This window comes from Melanostigma gelatinosum (genome assembly GCF_949748355.1).
Source record: "Melanostigma gelatinosum genome assembly, chromosome: 20".
NCBI classification, from domain to species: domain Eukaryota; kingdom Metazoa; phylum Chordata; class Actinopteri; order Perciformes; family Zoarcidae; genus Melanostigma; species Melanostigma gelatinosum.
This window is the reverse complement of record NC_136653.1, coordinates 21,494,825-21,514,649: the sequence shown is the minus strand read 5'-3', so window position 1 is coordinate 21,514,649 and position 19,825 is coordinate 21,494,825. Positions and strand designations below refer to the sequence as shown.

Here is a 19,825-nt window from a genome sequence, read left to right as displayed (position 1 = left end):
ATTAGAACCTTCTCGAGGACTATTAGAACCTCCTCATCGACCATTTGAACCTCCTGGAGGACCATTAGAACCTCCTCGAGGACCATTAGAACCTCCTCGAGGACCATTAGAACCTCCTCGAGGACCATTAAAACCTCCTCAAGGACCATTGGAACCTCCTCATGGACCATTAGAACCTCCTCGAGGACCATTAGAACCTCCTTGAATATGTCTAGAATCTCCTCACAGACCTCTGGTACCAACTCAAGGACCACTTCGACCAATTCAAGCTACTTTAGAACCTCTTCATGGACCTCTGCAATGTACTCAAGGACCTTTACAACTTGTCCAGGGACCCCTTTGACTCTTCATGGCCCTCTATAACCTTCTTAAAGACCCCGGTCCTCCTGCCTGATGCCTGGAACCTCCAAAAGCCTCTGGTACCAACTCAAGGACCACTTGAACCTCCTTGAGGATCTCTTCAACGACTTCAACAATGTCCTCGGTGACGTGTCGATACCCAGAGAATCCTGCTCTCTGATTGGCTGTGTGTGTGTCTGTGTGTGTGTGTCTGTGTGTGTCTGTGTGTGTGTGTCTGTGTGTGTGTGTGTGTGTGTGTCTGTGTCTGTGTGTGTGTCTGTGTGTGTGTGTCTGTGTGTGTGTGTGTGTCTGTGTCTGTGTGTGTGTCTGTGTGTGTGTGTCTGTGTGTGTGTGTGTGTCTGTGTGTGTGTGTGTGTGTGTGTGTGTCTGTGTGTGTGTGTGTCTGTGTGTGTGTGTGTGTGTCTGTGTGTGTGTGTGTGTGTGTCTGTGTGTGTGTCTGTGTGTGTGTGTCTGTGTGTGTGTGTGTGTCTGTGTGTGTGTGTGTGTCTGTGTGTCTGTGTGTGTGTCTGTGTGTGTGTCTGTGTGTGTGTCTGTGTGTGTGAGATAAACTGGGTCATGCTCATCTTTTCATGAAGTCAACTATTAATGAAAGGATGAAAAATAAAAACAGGCTGCTGTGTTTATGAAGGAGTTAATTCAGTTAAAGGGTTAACGATGTGAAGGGTTCATCCTCTGGAGAGTGAGATATCTCACTCTGCAAAGCGTTCTGTTCTGTTTTAGTTCGTTTTTTAAGTTCATCTTGTTTCACTCAGCTCAGACTCACACACACGCGACACCATCACATTTTCTTATGTTTGTTCATTTTTATTTTATTGTTTAAATTGTGTAAAACTAAATAAAATAAAACTAAACTATTTCATCTGAAAATATTTTGAGAAACGATTCATCTTTTAATCTCAAATGTGACAGTTAGTCTCTTCATTGTATGACAATCAGCAATAATATTATAATATGGCTGTTTATGGACAATAATCAGAAGATGGATCCATAGAGAAAATATCTGAGTGTTGATATAAGTTATTGATTCATTTAAATGCAGTCGTTTAACGTTTTATCTTTAGTTTATGTATTTATTGAGTTTATTATTACGATCATATTCTAGTAATAGATGGTGTGTATGATATTCATTCTTCATATAAGATCCTCCTCTCCTTCCATTCTTTATATTCACTGATACTCGAACCTTTGGTTTTATTTTGTGATGTGAATATTTCACTTATTTTAATATTTTAATATTCCTGTAATATTTCTAGGAAGTACGTCCACGCTGTGAACTTTGAAATATGTTTAAATTATCATCAAAATATTTTATATTTTATAGTTCCTGGAGTGACAGCGTGTCAAAACAAAACTTTAAAAAGTACATCAACTCCTGAACGTTATTACAACACATTCAATATGTTTAATAAGGACAATCAGCAGAAACACGAAGAATAAAGTGAGAATAAATAAACACTCTTTAACTCCGGGTCTCTCACCCCGGACTCTCGCTCTCTCCTCCCGCAGTAACACGCTCTCTCTCCGGGTCTCTCACCCCGGACTCTCGCTCTCTCCCTCCCGCAGTAACACGCTCTCTCTCCGGGTCTCTCACCCCGGACTCTCAATCTCTCCCTCCCGCAGTAACACGCTCTCTCTCCGGGTCTCTCACCCCGGACTCTCAATCTCTCCCTCCCGCAGTAACACGCTCTCTCTCCCCGGACTCAGTCCTACCTGTCCTGCCGGGATTGGTGCAGCAGCAGCGGCCGAGCAGCAGCAGCAGCAGCGCCGCTCTTCCTCCACAGAACCTCATGTCTCTTTCTCTAAGTTAGAGTTCCTCCATGAGAGCAACGTGAACGAGAGCTGAAGCAGAATGACGAACCTGGTGGAGTCACAGAGAAGTCCACCTCTCTCTCTCTCTCTCTCTCTCTCTCTCTCTCTCTCTCTCTCTCTCTCTCTCTCTCTCTCTCTCTCTCTCTCTCTCTCTCTCTCTCTCTCTCTCTCTCTCTCTCTCTCTCTCTCTCTCTGTCTCTCTCTCTCTCTGTCTCTCTCTCTCTCTCTCTCTCTCTCTCTGTCTCTCTCTCTCTCTCTCTCTCTCTCTAATAAAAGCTACATATCCTCGTCTTGTGTTGGAGTTATTGGCCATAGAGCTGTTTGTTCGGCATCTAATGGTAACTTTTTTTAGGAGAAAACTACTTGACGCAAAAAGACAAAGTAGTAAAATCAATATTTTGTCTCCACGACAACTAAACTACTTAGTTAGGTTGAGACAACAACACTACTTAGTTAGGTTTAGACAACAACACTACTTTGTTATGTTGAGACAACAACACTACTTAGTTAGGTTGAGATAACAACACTACTTAGTTATGTTGAGACAACAACACTACTTAGTTAGGTTGAGATAACAACACTACTTAGTTATGTTGAGACAACAACACACAGTTTTGAACACTAACACGTGATCTTAATCAACACTAACACGTGATCTTAATCAATACTAACACGTGATCTTAATCAACACTAACACATGATCTTAATCAACACTAACACGTGATCTTAGTGAACATTAACATGTGATCTTAGTGAACACGAACACGTGATCTTAATCAACACTAACACGTGATCTTAATCAACACTAACACGTGATCTTAATCAACACTAACACGTGATCTTAGTGAACATTAACACGTGATCTTAGTGAACACTAACACGTGATCTTAGTGGACACTAACACGTGATCTTAATGAACACTAACACGTGATCTTAGTGAACATTAACACGTGATCTTAGTGAACACTAACACGTGATCTTAGTGAACACTAACACGTGATCTTAATCAACACTAACACGTGATCTTAGTGAACACTAACACGTGATCTTAATCAACACTAACACGTGATCTTAGTGAACACTACACGTGATCTTAATCAACACTAACACGTGATCTTAATCAACACTAACACGTGATCTTATTGAACACTAACACGTGATCTTAATGAACACTAACACATGATCTTAGTGAACATTAACACGTGATCTTAGTGAACACTAACACGTGATCTTAGTGAACACTAACACGTGATCTTAATCAACACTAACACGTCATCTTAGTGAACACTAACACGTGATCTTAATCAATACTAACACGTGATCTTAATGAACATTAACATGTGATCTCCATGAACACTAACACGTGATCTTCATGAACACTAACACGTGATCTTAATGAACATTAACATGTGATCTTCATGAACACTAACACGTGATCTTCATGAACACTAACACGTGATCTTAGTGAACACTAACACGTGATCTTAGTGAATATTAACACGTGATCTTAGTGAACACTAACACGTGATCTTAATGAACACTAACACGTGATCTTAGTGAACATTAACACGTGATCTTAGTGAACACTACACGTGATCTTAATCAACACTAACACGTGATCTTAATCAACACTAACACGTGATCTTATTGAACACTAACACGTGATCTTAGTGAACATTAACACGTGATCTTAATCAACACTAACACGTGATCTTAATCAACACTAACACATGATCTTAATCAACACTAACACGTGATCTTAGTGAACACTAACACGTGATCTTAATCAACACTAACACGTGATCTTAATCAACACTAACACGTGATCTTAATCAACACTAACACGTCATCTTAGTGAACACTAACACGTGATCTTAATCAACACTAACACGTGATCTTAGTGAACACTAACACGTGATCTTAATCAACACTAACACGTGATCTTAATCAACACTAACACGTGATCTTAATCAACACTAACACGTGATCTTAATGAACATTAACATGTGATCTCCATGAACACTAACACGTGATCTTAGTGAACATTAACACGTGATCTTCATGAACACTAACACGTGATCTTCATGAACACTAATACGTGATCTTAGTCAACACTAACACGTGATCTTAATCAACACTAACACGTGATCTTAATCAACACTAACACGTGATCTTAATCAACACTAACATGTGATCTTAGTGAACACTAACACGTGATCTTAATCAACACTAACACGTGATCTTAGTGAAGATTAACACGTGATCTTAATGAACATTAACATGTGATCTTCATGAACACTAACACGTGATCTTAGTGAACACTAACACGTGATCTTAATCAACACTAACACGTGATCTTAATGACAATCAACACGTGATCTTCATGAATACTAACACGTGATCTTAGTGAACACTAACACGTGATCTTCATGAATACTAACACGTGATCTTAGTGAACATTAACACGTGATCTTCATGAACACTAACACGTGATCTTCATGAACACTAACACGTGATCTTAATCAACACTAACACGTGATCTTAATCAACACTAACACGTGATCTTAATCAACACTAACACGTGATCTTAATGAACATTAACACGTGATCTTAATCAACACTAACACGTGATCTTAATCAACACTAACACGTGATCTTAATGAACATTAACACGTGATCTTAATGAACATTAACACGTGATCTCCGTGAACACTAACACGTGATCTTAGTGAACACTAACACGTGATCTTAGTGAACATTAATACGTGATCTTAGTGAACACTAACATGTGATCTTAGTGAACATTAACACGTGATCTTAATCAACACTAACACGTGATCTTAATCAACACTAACACATGATCTTAATGAACATTAACACGTGATCTTAATGAACACTAACACGTGATCTTAATCAACACCAACACGTGATCTTAGTGTTGATTTAAATGTACATATTTATTGACTGATATATTTGCATATATATTTTACATTTTGTTGTTGATGCATTTATTGGCTGACATCTATTTATTTGTGGATATTGTATATATTTGTGTATTAATGTACATATTGGTGTATTAATGCATGTATTGTGTATTCATGTATTTATTGTGTATATTGTATATATTGTGTGTTATTGTATATATTTGTGTATATTGTATACATTTGTGTGTTATTGTATATATGTGTGTATTATTGTGTATGTGTATTGTTGTATATATGTGTGTATTATTGTATCTTCATGTATTTATTGTGTATATTGTATATAGTTGTAACTTGTGTATATTGACAGAGACGAGGTTAATCATCAGTCTCCAGAGGACAGCGTCTCTCAGTGGGAGTGGTCTCCTGCAGGTCACGTGGTCCCAGCCTTTGTTGATTTGCTTCAGTAGAAGAAGAACAGCAGGACAAAAAAGAAAAAGGGAGTCCCGGTCCGACCGACCCACCAAATCCGCAAATCGTCCCCGGCGCACACTCGCTCCTCTTCGGCCTGGACGCGACTGGAAGCCGCTTCTTTTTTTCCCACCTGGATCTCTTTTGTCCGCGGAACGCTCCGCGGTTCTCCCCGCCGTTTGAGTGCGAGGCAGCGGGGCTGGGGGATGGAGGCTCGGTCCGGGCTGTGATCAGACTGGTTTTAGGGGGTGGTGGAGGTGTGTGTGTGGGGGGGGTCGGTGTGTGCAGCCCCAGGCCCTGCTTTGCTTTGTTATCCGGGGCTTCGTCTAGCAGCCCTCCTCCCGGCTCTCTCATCGTGTTTTCCGGAGCTTTTCTTTCCTCCAGAGAGACTCCGGAGCCGCGGAGAGGAAACTCATGGAGGGCGTCCGGATCTGAAGTCGCTATATTTCAGCTCGGCGCGTTTCCTGCGGACACTTTTCACTCTGGATTTCATTTGAAGGACGAATCTAGAAAAACAGAATATTTCTATTCCTGTTTTTGAATCTTCTTTCATCTCCTCCGTCTGTGTTTGAAGACCTCTATCTACCCCTGCACACACAGACCTGAACCTCTATCTTCATTTAAACCTCCACCCCTCCCCTCTTCTCCCTCTCCCCTCCGGCCTCCATCATGGCTCCGGTGTGCCGGGTCTCCTGGCGCTGCTGCCTGCTGCTCCTGCTGGTCCTCCCCGCCGTCCGGACCTCGTTCCCCCGCAGCGGTGGTGGTGCGGACTGCGGCCCCGGGAAGGCCGCCGACTGCCCAGGTGAGACACAACAACAACATCCTGTTTACACCTGAACGCATCACCTCCGGTTTTCTGATCACGTTGGAGGTTTTGAGGAGGTCAGAGGTCACAGTTTGCCCCCCCCCCTCTTTATTGGATGATGATCACATGATCCAGCTGTTATCTTGACACATCTTTGGGGTTTCTGTTTGATGGAGATCTGACACCCAAAGAGATGACGAAAGGCCTCAGCCGGTGTTACAAGGTGATGTCACAGGTGTTTCCTTTAGCCCCGCCTCCTCCCAGCCCGAAAATAAACGATTTGAGCTTTTGTTACAGCTTGCAGGACTGAATGATTTAAAGGAACATTGCTGTATAATGTTCATAATTTTACGTTTTCATAATGTCTGTAATGATCTGAAGCTAAGACTCGTTATCGTTAGCTTAGCATGAGCTCTTCTCCGTGTTTCTACAGGAGCCCAGAGTGGACAAACGGAAGAGAGACTCTACAGAGAGACTCTCGTGTTTTATGTCACCTGAAGGCCACCGTAGCTCTCTGAGTCCTGAAAGTTATTCAGTTGGTTGCAATCTGCAAACCCCCCACTAGAGGCCGCTAACTGGTGCGCGCTGCTCCTTTAAGAAGGGCTGGTCAGGTGTTGGTACTGGGTTAGTTGAGTCCCCTCAGAATAAATGAGTTGCAGATTCTCAATGTCAGTCAATGAGGAAAAGTCTTTTTTTGGGGCTCGTGACATCACAGGACGGACCAGGAAGTTGTTGTGCTCTCTTCCTGTTGTCTCGGCTCTGGATGTGGTCTGAGCCATCGGGCTTCAGGTTGTTCTGTACGTTGTAGAACCGTTCTAACCCGACGGTGAGATGTTCTGTACGTTGTAGAACCGTTCTAACCCGAGGTGAGATGTTGTTCTGTACGTTGTAGAACCGTTCTAACCCGACGGTGAGATGCTGTTCTGTACGTTGTAGAACCGTTCTAACCCGACGGTGAGATGTTGTTCTGTACGTTGTAGAACCTTTCTAACCCGACGGTGAGATGCTGTTCTGTACGTTGTAGAACCGTTCTAACCCGACGGTGAGATGTTGTTCTGTACGTTGTAGAACCTTTCTAACCCGACGGTGAGATGCTGTTCTGTACGTTGTAGAACCGTTCTAACCCGACGGTGAGATGCTGTTCTGTACGTTGTAGAACCTTTCTAACCCGACGGTGAGATGCTGTTCTGTACGTTGTAGAACCTTTCTAACCCGACGGTGAGATGCTGTGCTGTACGTTGTAGAACCGTTCTAACCCGACGGTGAGATGCTGTTCTGTACGTTGTAGAACCGTTCTAACCCGAGGTGAGATGTTGTTCTGTACGTTGTAGCACCGTTCTAACCCGACGGTGAGATGCTGTTCTGTACGTTGTAGAACCTTTCTAACCCGACGGTGAGATGCTGTTCTGTACGTTGTAGAACCGTTCTAACCCGAGGTGAGATGTTGTTCTGTACGTTGTAGCACCGTTCTAACCCGACGGTGAGATGTTGTTCTGTACGTTGTAGCACCGTTCTAACCCGACGGTGAGATGCTGTTCTGTACGTTGTAGAACCGTTCTAACCCGACGGTGAGATGCTGTTCTGTACGTTGTAGAACCTTTCTAACCCGACGGTGAGATGCTGTTCTGTACGTTGTAGAACCGTTCTAACCCGACGGTGAGATGCTGTTCTGTACGTTGTAGAACCGTTCTAACCCGAGGTGAGATGCTGTTCTGTACGTTGTAGAACCGTTCTAACCCGACGGTGAGATGCTGTTCTGTACGTTGTAGAACCGTTCTAACCCGACGGTGAGATGCTGTTCTGTACGTTGTAGAACCGTTCTAACCCGACGGTGAGATGTTCTGTGGTCGTGTCTCGGGTCACTGACTCGTCAGAGTCCTGAATCACTTCACATCACAGAGACTCAGAGCCAGTCGGAGAGGTTTCGTTGGGTATGATAGTGTAGTTTCAGTCTGTTGTGATGTAAACATTTACAAAAGTCGCTCATTTATTGAAAAAGTTAGATTTTTATAATTTTCCGAAATTCCCACCATGTTTTCATCGATCACAATATTCTGCTTTAATCCACATCTGTAATGAATGAATGAATCTGTTAATAAGAAGGCAACAGCGTTGTGTGTTCATCTTCTTGAACATCACCCCGGTTGTCCCGTCGTCTGCTCCTCTGGGTGAACAAACCAAACGCACCTCGTTGAGACGATCACGTCGTTGTTTTCAGATCTGTCGGAGAAGAAGAGCGACCTGAGGGTGTGTGACGCCGGGACGTGTCGCTTCGGAGGAACCTGCAGAGAGAACGGAGCTGACATCAAGTGTGTCTGCCAGTTCCACGTGAGTCTCACTCACTCACTCACTCACTCACTCACTCACTCACACACAGTCTCTCACACACACACACTCACTCACTCACTCACACACAGTCTCACGCACACACGCACGCACGCGCGCACACACACAGTCTCACACACACACACTCACTCACTCACTCACACACACAGTCTCACACACACACACAGTTGTGATGATGTCATCTGGTGGTGTGTTTCAGTGTCACAAGAAGTACGTCCCTGTGTGTGGGTCCAACGGGGACACCTACCAGAACGAGTGCTTCCTCCGGAGAGCCGCCTGCAAGAAGCAGAGAGCCGTCAGCATCGTGTCCGAGGGTCCCTGTTACCACGGTAACGCTCACACTCACACTTTACAACGGAATGGAAAAATACGCTGAGTCAGCATTTACTAAACTACAGGAACAAGTAAAGAACCCAGTTTGTTCAAGACGGGGTGATGTTCAAGAAGATGAACACACAACGCTGTTGCCTTCTTATTAACATTACCGTAATGTTGGGTATGATAGTGTAGTGTTGGGTATGATAGTGTAATGTTGGGTATGATAGTGTAGTGTTGGGTATGATAGTGTAGTGTTGGGTATGATAGTGTAGTGTTGGGTATGATAGTGTAGTGTTGGGTATGATAGTGTAGTGTTGGGTATGATAGTGTAATGTTGGGTATGATAGTGTAGTGTTGGGTATGATAGTGTAGTGTTGGGTATGATAGTGTAGTGTTGGGTATGATAGTGTAATGTTGGGTATGATAGTGTAATGTTGGGTATGATAGTGTAATGTTGGGTATGATAGTGTAGTGTTGGGTATGATAGTGTAGTGTTGGGTATGATAGTGTAGTGTTGGGTATGATAGTGTAGTGTTGGGTATGATAGTGTAGTGTTGGGTATGATAGTGTAGTGTTGGGTATGATAGTGTAGTGTTGGGTATGATAGTGTAGTGTTGGGTATGATAGTGTAGTGTTGGGTATGATAGTGTAGTGTTGGGTATGATAGTGTAGTGTTGGGTATGATAGTGTAGTGTTGGGTATGATAGTGTAGTGTTGGGTATGATAGTGTAATGTTGGGTATGATAGTGTAGTGTTGGGTATGATAGTGTAGTGTTGGGTATGATAGTGTAATGTTGTGTATGATAGTGTAATGTTGGGTATGATAGTGTAGTGTTGGGTATGATAGTGTAATGTTGGGTATGACAGTGTAATGTTGGGTATGATAGTGTAATGTTGGGTATGATAGTGTAGTGTTGGGTATGATAGTGTAGTGTTGGGTATGATAGTGTAATGTTGGGTATGATAGTGTAATGTTGGGTATGATAGTGTAATGTTGGGTATGATAGTGTAATGTTGGGTATGATAGTGTAGTGTTGGGTATGATAGTGTAATGTTGGGTATGATAGTGTAGTGTTGGGTATGATGGTGTAATGTTGGGTATGATGGTGTAATGTTGGGTATGATGGTGTAATGTTGGGTATGATGGTGTAGTGTTGGGTATGATAGTGTAGTGTTGGGTATGATGGTGTAGTGTTGGGTATGATGGTGTAATGTTGGGTATGATGGTGTAATGTTGGGTATGATGGTGTAATGTTGGGTATGATGGTGTAATGTTGGGTATGATGGTGTAATGTTGGGTATGATAGTGTAATGTTGGGTATGATAGTGTAATGTTGGGTATGATAGTGTAGTGTTGGGTATGATAGTGTAGTGTTGGGTATGATGGTGTAATGTTGGGTATGATGGTGTAATGTTGGGTATGATGGTGTAGTGTTGGGTATGATAGTGTAGTGTTGGGTATGATAGTGTAATGTTGGGTATGATAGTGTAATGTTGGGTATGATAGTGTAGTGTTGGGTATGATAGTGTAATGTTGGGTATGATAGTGTAATGTTGGGTATCATAGTGTAGTGTTGGGTATGATAGTGTAATGTTGGGTATGATAGTGTAATGTTGGGTATCATAGTGTAGTGTTGGGTATGATAGTGTAATGTTGGGTATGATAGTGTAATGTTGGGTATGATAGTGTAATGTTGGGTATGATAGTGTAGTGGGGTGTGCAGGGTTCACAGGTTTTTTTTGCGTACTTTTATCTGTTTTTTGGGTCTTTTTGAGCGGATTGCAGCCGGGCAGCAGGTGCTGTCGGCGTGCTAAACGCATTCGGTTTGTTTTGAGTAACAGTAGAACTCTGTAAATGGAACTTAACACAAACAAATAAAGATATATTTAAACCTCTCTATATCTCTCTCTCAGATGGAGCATCAGGATCTGGTGATGGAGGTAAACAGCTTCATATCTTATTCATACACTCGTGTTGCTTTTAATAATTAGTGTTGTTGTTATTAATGTTCTAACAGTCAATGTGATGTCTTGTCTCTACAGATGATGAAGGTTCTGGTCGAGGGAAAAAGGTCTCGAAATGTGGAAACTGCAAGTTTGGAGCCGAATGTGATGAAGACTCTGAGGATATGCTGTTAGTACACACACACACACACACACACACACACACAGATGCACACACACTCACACACAGAAATGTACCCTTCAAAATAAAAGTCTGAACCATAGGATTTCCCAGGAATTTACAATTTACATGTAATGTAACTGCAAATGAGACGTGTGTGTGTGTCCAGCTGCATGTGTAACATCGTGTGTAACGGACACAACGATAACCCGGTGTGCGGGGGAGACGCCGTCACCTACGACACTCCGTGTCACGTCAGAGAGGCCTCCTGCCTCAAACAGCTCAAGATCGACATCAAACACGTGGGCCGCTGCCAAGGTGAGGAGAAGGACGGTGGAGGAGAGAGGAGGAATAGAGGGAGGAGGACGATGGAGGTGGGGGAGGAGGAGAGGAAAGAGAGGGCGAAGGACAATGGAGGAGAGAGGAGGAATAGAGGGAGGACGATGGAGGTGGGGGAGGAGGAGAGAAAAGAGAGGGAGGAGAAGGACAATGGAGGAGGAATAGAGGGAGGAGGAGGACGATGGAGGTGGGGGAGAGGAAAGAGGAAGAAACCTTTGAACTAAAGTTAATTTTAGTGTTATTAAAAGTGTGAAACACATCACATAAAGGCCTTTTTTCTTCTTCTGTGGTTTCAGATAAAAGTAGGAAGGACGACAGCATGAAAACCAAACCAGACATCTACAGTAAGAACCCCCCCCCCACACACACACACACACACACACACACACACACTGCAGTCTGACTGTATCTCTGTAACAGCCAATCAAAAATGAGTTTTTCTTTCTTTTTTTCTAGCTGTGTCCAAGTCTGGTAAGGGGGAGGGGTTTGTGGACAGCCCCGACCCCTGTCCTGAAGACTACGCCCAGTTCTGTGAACACGGCCAATGTGAGATGAGACACAACCTTCCCACCTGCAGGTAACACCTGGCTCCTCCTCCCGCCTTCGACCAATCAGAGTCCTTCAATTCAAACTTTATTTTAGGCCACTCGCACTTATTTAGCCGATGTCATATGAGTGATGGCGAGAGAATCAGTATAAAATACTAATACCACACTGGAAGTACTCTGTTACAGTAACAATACTAATACCACACTGGAAGTACTCTGTTACAGTATAAAGTACTAATACCACACTGGAAGTACTCTGTTACAGTATAAAGTACTAATACCACACTGGAAGTACTCTGTTACAGTATAAAGTACTAATACCACACTGGAAGTACTCTGTTACAGTATAAAGTACTAATACCACACTGGAAGTACTCTGTTACAGTATAAAGTACTAATACCACACTCATGTCATAGTACAGCATGTCAAACATGTCTGAAAAAAGTCAGAAAAAGAATTAAAGCCTAATGAGGCCATAAAGTGTTTTTCTTCAGCGGCTCACTTGGAGTACTACCTGTGTGTCTCAGGTGTGACGCGGCGTACGGGGGGGATCAGTGTGATCAGCTGCTGGACTTTAACATCCTGTACGTGGTGCCCAGCGGTCAGAAGCTGCACTACGTCCTCATCGCTGCCATCATCGGAGCAGTTCAGATCGCAGTCATCGTCGCCGTGGTCATGTGCTTCACCAGGTACACCAGGCACTCATACTACAAATACTACCAGCAGTACTACCTCATGGAAGGCATGTACTTTGTGGAACCAGTGATAGCAGGAATGCTGCTAATGATAAGATGGGTTAATCGAGGGTTCCTATTGGCCCTCCAGTTCAAAATACCAACCAATCAAGACTCAGCATTTGGTCCTTATCCTGACTGCTTCATTTGAATACTCGTAGACATGGAGGACCTGTAACTAGTGGCTGCATGTTAATAAGTCAACTCGTTAACGTCTATCTCAATCTTACTAGTTAACTTGTAGAGTTTATGTTTAACTAGTAAGACAAAAAGACCAACTAGTGCTGACAAAGACCTCTACGACATTTCAGTAATTTAGCAGACGCTTTTATCCAAAGCGACAATTCAGAGTCTATCACATTTCTACACCGCAGGCTCAGCTACGGGAGACATTTTGGGGTTAGGTGTCTTGCTCAAGGACACATCGACATGCAACTAGCAGAGCCGGGGTTTGAACCCTCTGATTGAAAGACGGCCCTGCTATCCACTTAGCCACAGTCGCCTCACTACCTTTACTACCACCACAACTACCTCTACTAGCACCACAACTACCTTTACTACCATCACAACTACCTCTACTACCAACACAATTACCTTTACTACCAACACAACTACCTCTACTACCACCACAACTACCTTTACTACCACCACAACTACCTTTACTACCACCACAACTACCTCTACTAGCACCACAATTACCTTTACTACCACCACAACTACCTTTACTACCATCACAACTACCTTTACTACCACCACAACTACCTCTACTAGCACTACAACTACCTTTACTACCACCACAACTACCTCTACTACCAACACAACTACAGCTACTACCACCACAACTGCCTTTACTACCATCACAACTGCCTCTACTACCATCACAACTGCCTCTACTACCACCACAACTACCTCTACTACCACCACAACTGCCTTTACTACCATCACAACTGCCTCTACTACCATCACAACTGCCTCTACTACCACCACAACTGCCTTTACTACCATCACAACTACCTTTACTACCAACACAACTACCTTTACTACCACCACAACTACCTTTACTACCATCACAACTACCTTTACTACCACCACAACTACCTTTACTACCATCACAACTACCTTTACTACCATCACAACTACCTTTACTACCACCACAACTACCTCTACTACCAACACAACTACCGCTACTACCACCACAACTGCCTTTACTACCATCACAACTGCCTCTACTACCATCACAACTACCGCTACTACCACCACAACTGCCTCTACTACCACAACTACCTCTACTGCCACCACAACTACCTCTACTGCCGCCACAACTACCTCTACTACTGCCACAACTACCTTTACTACCTCTACTACCACCACAACTACCTCTACTACCACCACAACTACCTTTACTACCATCACCACCTCTACTACTACCACCATCACTACTACTACCAAAACTGTACTTCCTGTGGTGTACCTCCTGTCGCGTACTTCCTGTCTTGTACTTCCTGTGGTGTACTTCCTGTGGTGTACCTCCTGTCACGTACTTCCTGTGGTCTACTTCCTGTCACGTACTTCCTGTCTTGTACTTCCTGTCATGTACTTCCTGTGGTCTACTTCCTGTTGTCTACTTCCTGTCACCTACTTCCTGTGGTCTACTTCCTGTCACATACTTCCTGTCATGTACTTCTTGTGGTCTACTTCCTGCCGTCTACTTCCTGTGGTCTACTTCCTGTCGCCTACTTCCTGTGGTCTACTTCCTGTCGCCTACTTCCTGTGGTTTGCTTCCTGCTGCGTACTTCCTGTGGTCTACTTAATGTCGTGTACTTCCTGTCGTGTTCTGCAGGAGATGCAACAAGACGAAGCGCGGCCGGCGACAGAAGCAGCACCTCGGTCACTTCCCGTCAGGAACGTCCTCCCGGATGATGTAGCCGCTACACGTCGTCTTTTTATGAAACACAAGAAGTCAAAACGTTTTCGTACCACAGACTGACTGCTCTTTTGATATCTCGACTCTTTGGTGCCTCTTTTTTGTTTTCCTCCCTTTATTAGGAATAGTTTGTGATTTTCTTGAGGGGCCTTATTTTTTATATTTTCCTCCATATTTGTTTTATTTTGTTCCGTCTGCAGGTTGAGTTTGTGTTCGTCGTCCTCTCAGACTCTGGAACACTGTGGATCCTCTGGCAGGAAACTGACTTTATTTATCTGATTCTATCGTCACAAACAAACTGGGAAACACGCTGTGTCTTCGTAGCGTTGACCTGTGGGACGCAGAACCAGGACGCTGGTTCTGGTTCTGGTTCATAGCAGTAATCACTACTGAAGACATATTTCACTTTGAAAACCATCCAGCTGAATGTTTCAATTCTTTATTTCAAGTATTTTTAACATTCACTTAAATAAATTCAATCTTAAATTTAATTCATTATTTTCTTTGAAAAATGAAAGTCTGGCTTGATACTAATATTGATATGTTCATAATAACTTCAGAGTCTTTACTGATGATTCAACATCACATTTAGGAATTCAGTTCCTTGTGAGATTTAAATCATGATTATGATAATCATTATGATTATGATAGTTAGAGAGATCAACCTGATCCGTAGTTTTATTTTGAAGGCCTGTTCTGTTCTGATAACGTTTTCTTCAGAGTTCATGAGTTAAATATTAAAACCTGCTTCTGTTCGATGGTTGGACCAACTTTTCTTTCTCCTGTTGACTTTGTGTAATAACGGCCTGAATGCTGCAGGGGGCGCTCTGCACCAGGACCACAGGGGCCACCAGAGACCACTGGAACCTGAACTCACATGTGCTGCATCTCACAGGGTCAAAAACAACTTTCATATCGACTTGATTTGACTTTTCTTTGTTTTTTTGTATTTTGTTACGAGACGCTCCTGAAAACCAAAATGCTGTTTTTTCTACTGTTTAAAGGGACACGCTGTACAGGAAGTTATGTTATTCAGTGATTCATTTTCAGATGACGCCATTCAGGGAATGGATTCCGATGTTTTGATGTGTTTTTGACAAGCTGACAATAATTGAACCGTTTTGTTTTTGTTGGTCTGGTTCGTAGCGATGGAAGCGCGTGTCCGTTGGACGAGTTTCTTCTTCGTTGGTCGGGTTCGTAGCGATGGAAGCGCGTGTCCGTTGGACGAGTTTCTTCTTCGTTGGTCGGGTTCGTAGCGATGGAAGCGCGTGTCCGTTGGACGAGTTTCTTCTTCGTTGGTCGGGTTCGTAGCGATGGAAGCGCGTGTCCGTTGGACGAGTTTCTTCTTCGTTGGTCGGGTTCGTAGCGATGTTAGCGCGTGTCCGTTGGACGAGTTTCTTCTTCGTTGGTCGGGTTCGTAGCGATGGAAGCGCGTGTCCGTTGAACGAGTTTCTTCTTCGTTGGTCGGGTTCGTAGCGATGGAAGCGCGTGTCCGTTGGACGAGTTTCTTCTTCGTTGGTCGGGTTCGTAGCGATGGAAGCGCGTGTCCGTTGGACGAGTTTCTTCTTCGTTGGTCGGGTTCGTAGCGATGGAAGCGCGTGTCCGTTGGACGAGTTTCTTCTTCGTTGGTCGGGTTCGTAGCGATGGAAGCGCGTGTCCGTTGGACGAGTTTCTTCTTCGTTGGTCGGGTTCGTAGCGATGGAAGCGCGTGTCCGTTGGTCGAGTTTCTTCTTCGTTGGTCGGGTTCGTAGCGATGGAAGCGCGTGTCCGTGTTGCTCGTTCTCTTGTGGTAGAAGGTGCGGCTGCTCTGGGGTCAGATGTGTGTGAAGAGTCCCGCCTGGCTGTAATAGACGTTGCATGAACCGTGAACGTGTTGTGTAGATCTGTGCTGTAGTGGAACTAGAATTAAATTATGATGTTTGAACACAACGCGTCGTCTCTTCCATCTGTTCTCTCTGCAGGTTCCACTGAAGCTCTAAGGAACTAAAGGTTCTATGTATTCATTAAAGCTGCATGTGATTATGATTATTGACACTGGATTTAAAGCGACAGCGCTGATCTGAAATCATCTTAGTGTCGGCTGTAATCTCATTCATATAAAACCTTACAAGATATTAAAGTCTGTATGTATCTACACAAAGGTTAAACTGGTGCTGCTGGAGACGGAGACATTAGTTATTATTAATTTGTAAAAGAAAAATGTTGCATATTCGTTTATTCATCATAGTTATCGCTCTTAATTGTTATTTTAATTAATTACATCATAAAGAATGATTGTGATATACTGCTAGATTAGAAAGTATTACATAAATGTGATATTATAATAAATAGTTCCAGGCATGTCTGCTGGTTTCCTTTTTATACTTTTTAACAGTTTGATCCTGAAACTGATATTAAATCTCTTTCTCTGTCGTTTAAAAAGGTCTTAACTTGATTCATTAAATTCATTTTAATGAGCCTGGTTATTGTTTTTGATGAAACGGAGGAAATTAAAATAAAGTTGAATAAAAGTAAAATAGTATGTTGTCATCATAACAGTATTGATGATGAGGAGCAGCTGAGAGCTGAAGGTGTGACGTCATGCAGTTCCTCTAGTGGTCACTAGAGGAACTGCATGAACACATTTCTGTAGTTCAACTATATCAACTTATTTCAGACTCATGAGTCCATATCGTATCAACAACAACAACAAACAAACACAACAACAACATATAAAATACAATATGAGGACACCAAGACACAAGTGTGATCATTGCAGTGAAAACACGTCACTCGTTGTTAAAACGCAGACATTTGTTCCAATGTTTCCAGAAACAAGAAGTACATCTTGTGTCACTGTGTGTTGGATCAGTTCAGGCTTTCATAATTACATGTTCTGAGTCATTTGACCGACATTTCAATTTGTAAATAAAATTCCTCACCGCAGCATGGAAGGAACATGACGACTCACAAACATATGACTTGCACTCGTCCATCTTGGAAGCTTGAGCAAGATTGTAAAAGTGTCATTAAATGGACCCGAGTCTTCTTCATGTTGGCTTCACTACAGCTGCACCACAGCTGGGCTGTGTACAGTGAGTACCACACCGTGAGCAGACTCTCAGCAACTGCTGTGAACCAGCGCTATAAGGAGACAGGACCACGAAGTCAGCAGCGTACATCAGATGGTGAACAAGACTTCCCCACCATACTTCCTGTCTTACTCTTTTAGTTTTCTAAAGATCATCCACATACAGACTAAAAAGAGCAGGTGACAGTATTCCACCTTGTCGGACGCCATTGGTCACTCAGAAGGGTGCAGATGCACTCTGACCTCACCTCGCTCGCATGGTTTGATGTGAATACCAAAAGTGCAAAATCCATCCAGTATGGAGGGACCTCTCGCTCTGTGGCTTGATAAACAATTTACCATGATTAATTCAATCAAAAGCTTGAGATGCATCCAGGAAACACAAAACCATTGTAGTTATGTCTCCTGTACGTACTAACCCTTCCTTCAGTGCGTATATGCATAAGTCTGTGCTGTTTACTTTTAAAACCAAATCATTGTCAGTGGCTGTTATGTATTCTTGAAGCCTGTCTCAGAGACTTCTAATACTTTAGAGGACACTAGCCGGAGCAATTGGTCGGTCATTCTCAATGCTGGATATTTTATCTTTGATCACTGGCACTAACACAAGTCAGCATAGAGTCAGGAAGTACACCATGCAGTAACAATCCAGAACAGCACATTGCGAGTAAAACTGAACTCCGACGGCTCGCACGCTTCACATGTTCTGCTGTTATTCGGTCAAGGCCACATGCTCTTCTTCTGAGCTGCACCTCCAGGGACGCAGGAGAGGAAGCCGAGCGCCGCGAGCTGAATATAAACGTGCCGGAAGGATAATTACAGACAGCAGCTGGTGGGGAGCCCCCTTCTCTCTCTTCGTCCTCTTCTTCATCATCCTACCGACTTCTCACACACCGACAGAAGTGCTTCAGCAGCCGTGCTTCATTGAAGCCGGGTCGTAATGTGTTCTAGAAACAGGTTTAACTGTTGAAATCTTCTTTACATCCATCAATAGATCAGAAGCTCTGACAGAGAAGGAAAGTAGTTCACGTGAACTCGAGCTTCAGCAACAACGAGCACCAACTGTGACCGATGGAGCAGCAAGGTCATCGTCTGAGAAATAACAGTAATAAAACAAAGAATAACGCCTCAAAGATACGAGGAAAACCTGAACATTCTCTGAGATTATAAAGTCATGAAACTCAGATTAAAGTCACAAATTCATGAGAAATAACTATTCCTGCAGTGGACGACCTCGTCAAATGATACTTTATCACATTCCTTTTAAAATGAAGCCGTGCGGGTCTTTGACAAAAACAACTCTGATTTATAACTCAGAATATCAGTTTTATTCTCATAAATTGACGACTTTAATCTTGTCGTGTTTTCTCTGAATATGACCCACTCCATCAGGACTACTCAGAGAAATGAAATCTTATTGTTGAACCTACGATCGCACGAATCTACAAACAGTTCAGGAACAAACACAAATGTTTTGCTTGCGTTGAAACATCTTAAAGCACCAAGAGTGAACCCTGAACGCATCGTTACTTTGCTCTAATCATCAGAATGAGGACGAACTGTGATCAGGACTCAGCGGTGAAGAAGAGTCGAGTGATTGAAGGTGTTCGCTTGGACTGAACGTTGTCTCACCTTCAGAAACAAACAAAGATGGCGGCGATGGATCCTCTTTGGAAGCATTATGGAGTCCAGAGAAGTCTGACCCTGGAGGGAGGGATGAAGACAGAACAAGTGAAAAGGTGATGGCTGATAGATGGATGATGGAGGAGTAGATGGGGGGGGGGGGGGGTTTCCATTCCTTTTAATACACTCACCTCCCAAAGAGGAGCAGGGAGTCACTTTACCCTCGCTGTATTTTTAGCAGCAGAGAACACAGAGAGCAGCCAGGATCCATGTCGCTCACATTCCTATGATATCCACTTTCACCTCCAGTCTCGGCTCCGTGAGACGGCTGCAGGTAGTTCAGGAGTTCCTCAGGGCCGTCAGAAGTGGAACACGACCTCTGGATTAATAATAGTTGGAATGAGATCTCCACTCGAGTATATTTACTGTTG

The 19,825-nt window shown here is 43.3% G+C and overlaps 2 protein-coding genes and 1 long non-coding RNA gene across 3 annotated transcripts in view; 1 reads left to right on the top strand and 2 right to left on the bottom strand.

The window, feature by feature from the left end:
• Window positions 1-2,193, bottom strand: part of LOC306794403 (melanoma receptor tyrosine-protein kinase-like) — a 34,274-nt gene extending 32,081 nt beyond the window's left edge. The window contains exon 1 of the mRNA XM_079292454.1: window positions 2,071-2,193. Coding sequence (XP_079148580.1) covers window positions 2,071-2,149 — 79 coding nt within the window. The 5' untranslated portion in view covers window positions 2,150-2,193. The remainder of the gene's footprint in view (window positions 1-2,070) is intronic.
• Window positions 2,194-5,425: 3,232 nt separating this feature from the next.
• On the top strand, window positions 5,426-16,931 carry LOC306793830 (tomoregulin-1-like). Its single transcript, XM_079291611.1, has 10 exons — window positions 5,426-6,363; window positions 8,585-8,694; window positions 8,912-9,041; window positions 10,945-10,971; window positions 11,074-11,164; window positions 11,325-11,473; window positions 11,791-11,838; window positions 11,951-12,071; window positions 12,571-12,732; window positions 14,618-16,931. Exons 1-10 carry the CDS (start codon window positions 6,231-6,233, stop codon window positions 14,700-14,702), a joined length of 1,056 nt encoding a protein of 351 aa, XP_079147737.1. The 5' UTR covers window positions 5,426-6,230; the 3' UTR covers window positions 14,703-16,931.
• Window positions 8,398-19,722, bottom strand: LOC306793832. The gene is made up of 4 exons (XR_013772903.1): window positions 19,586-19,722; window positions 19,404-19,475; window positions 8,960-8,988; window positions 8,398-8,648 (listed from the first exon to the last, which is right to left on the bottom strand). It is a non-coding gene; the product is annotated as an uncharacterized lncRNA (long non-coding RNA).
• Window positions 19,723-19,825: the final 103 nt, after the last annotated feature.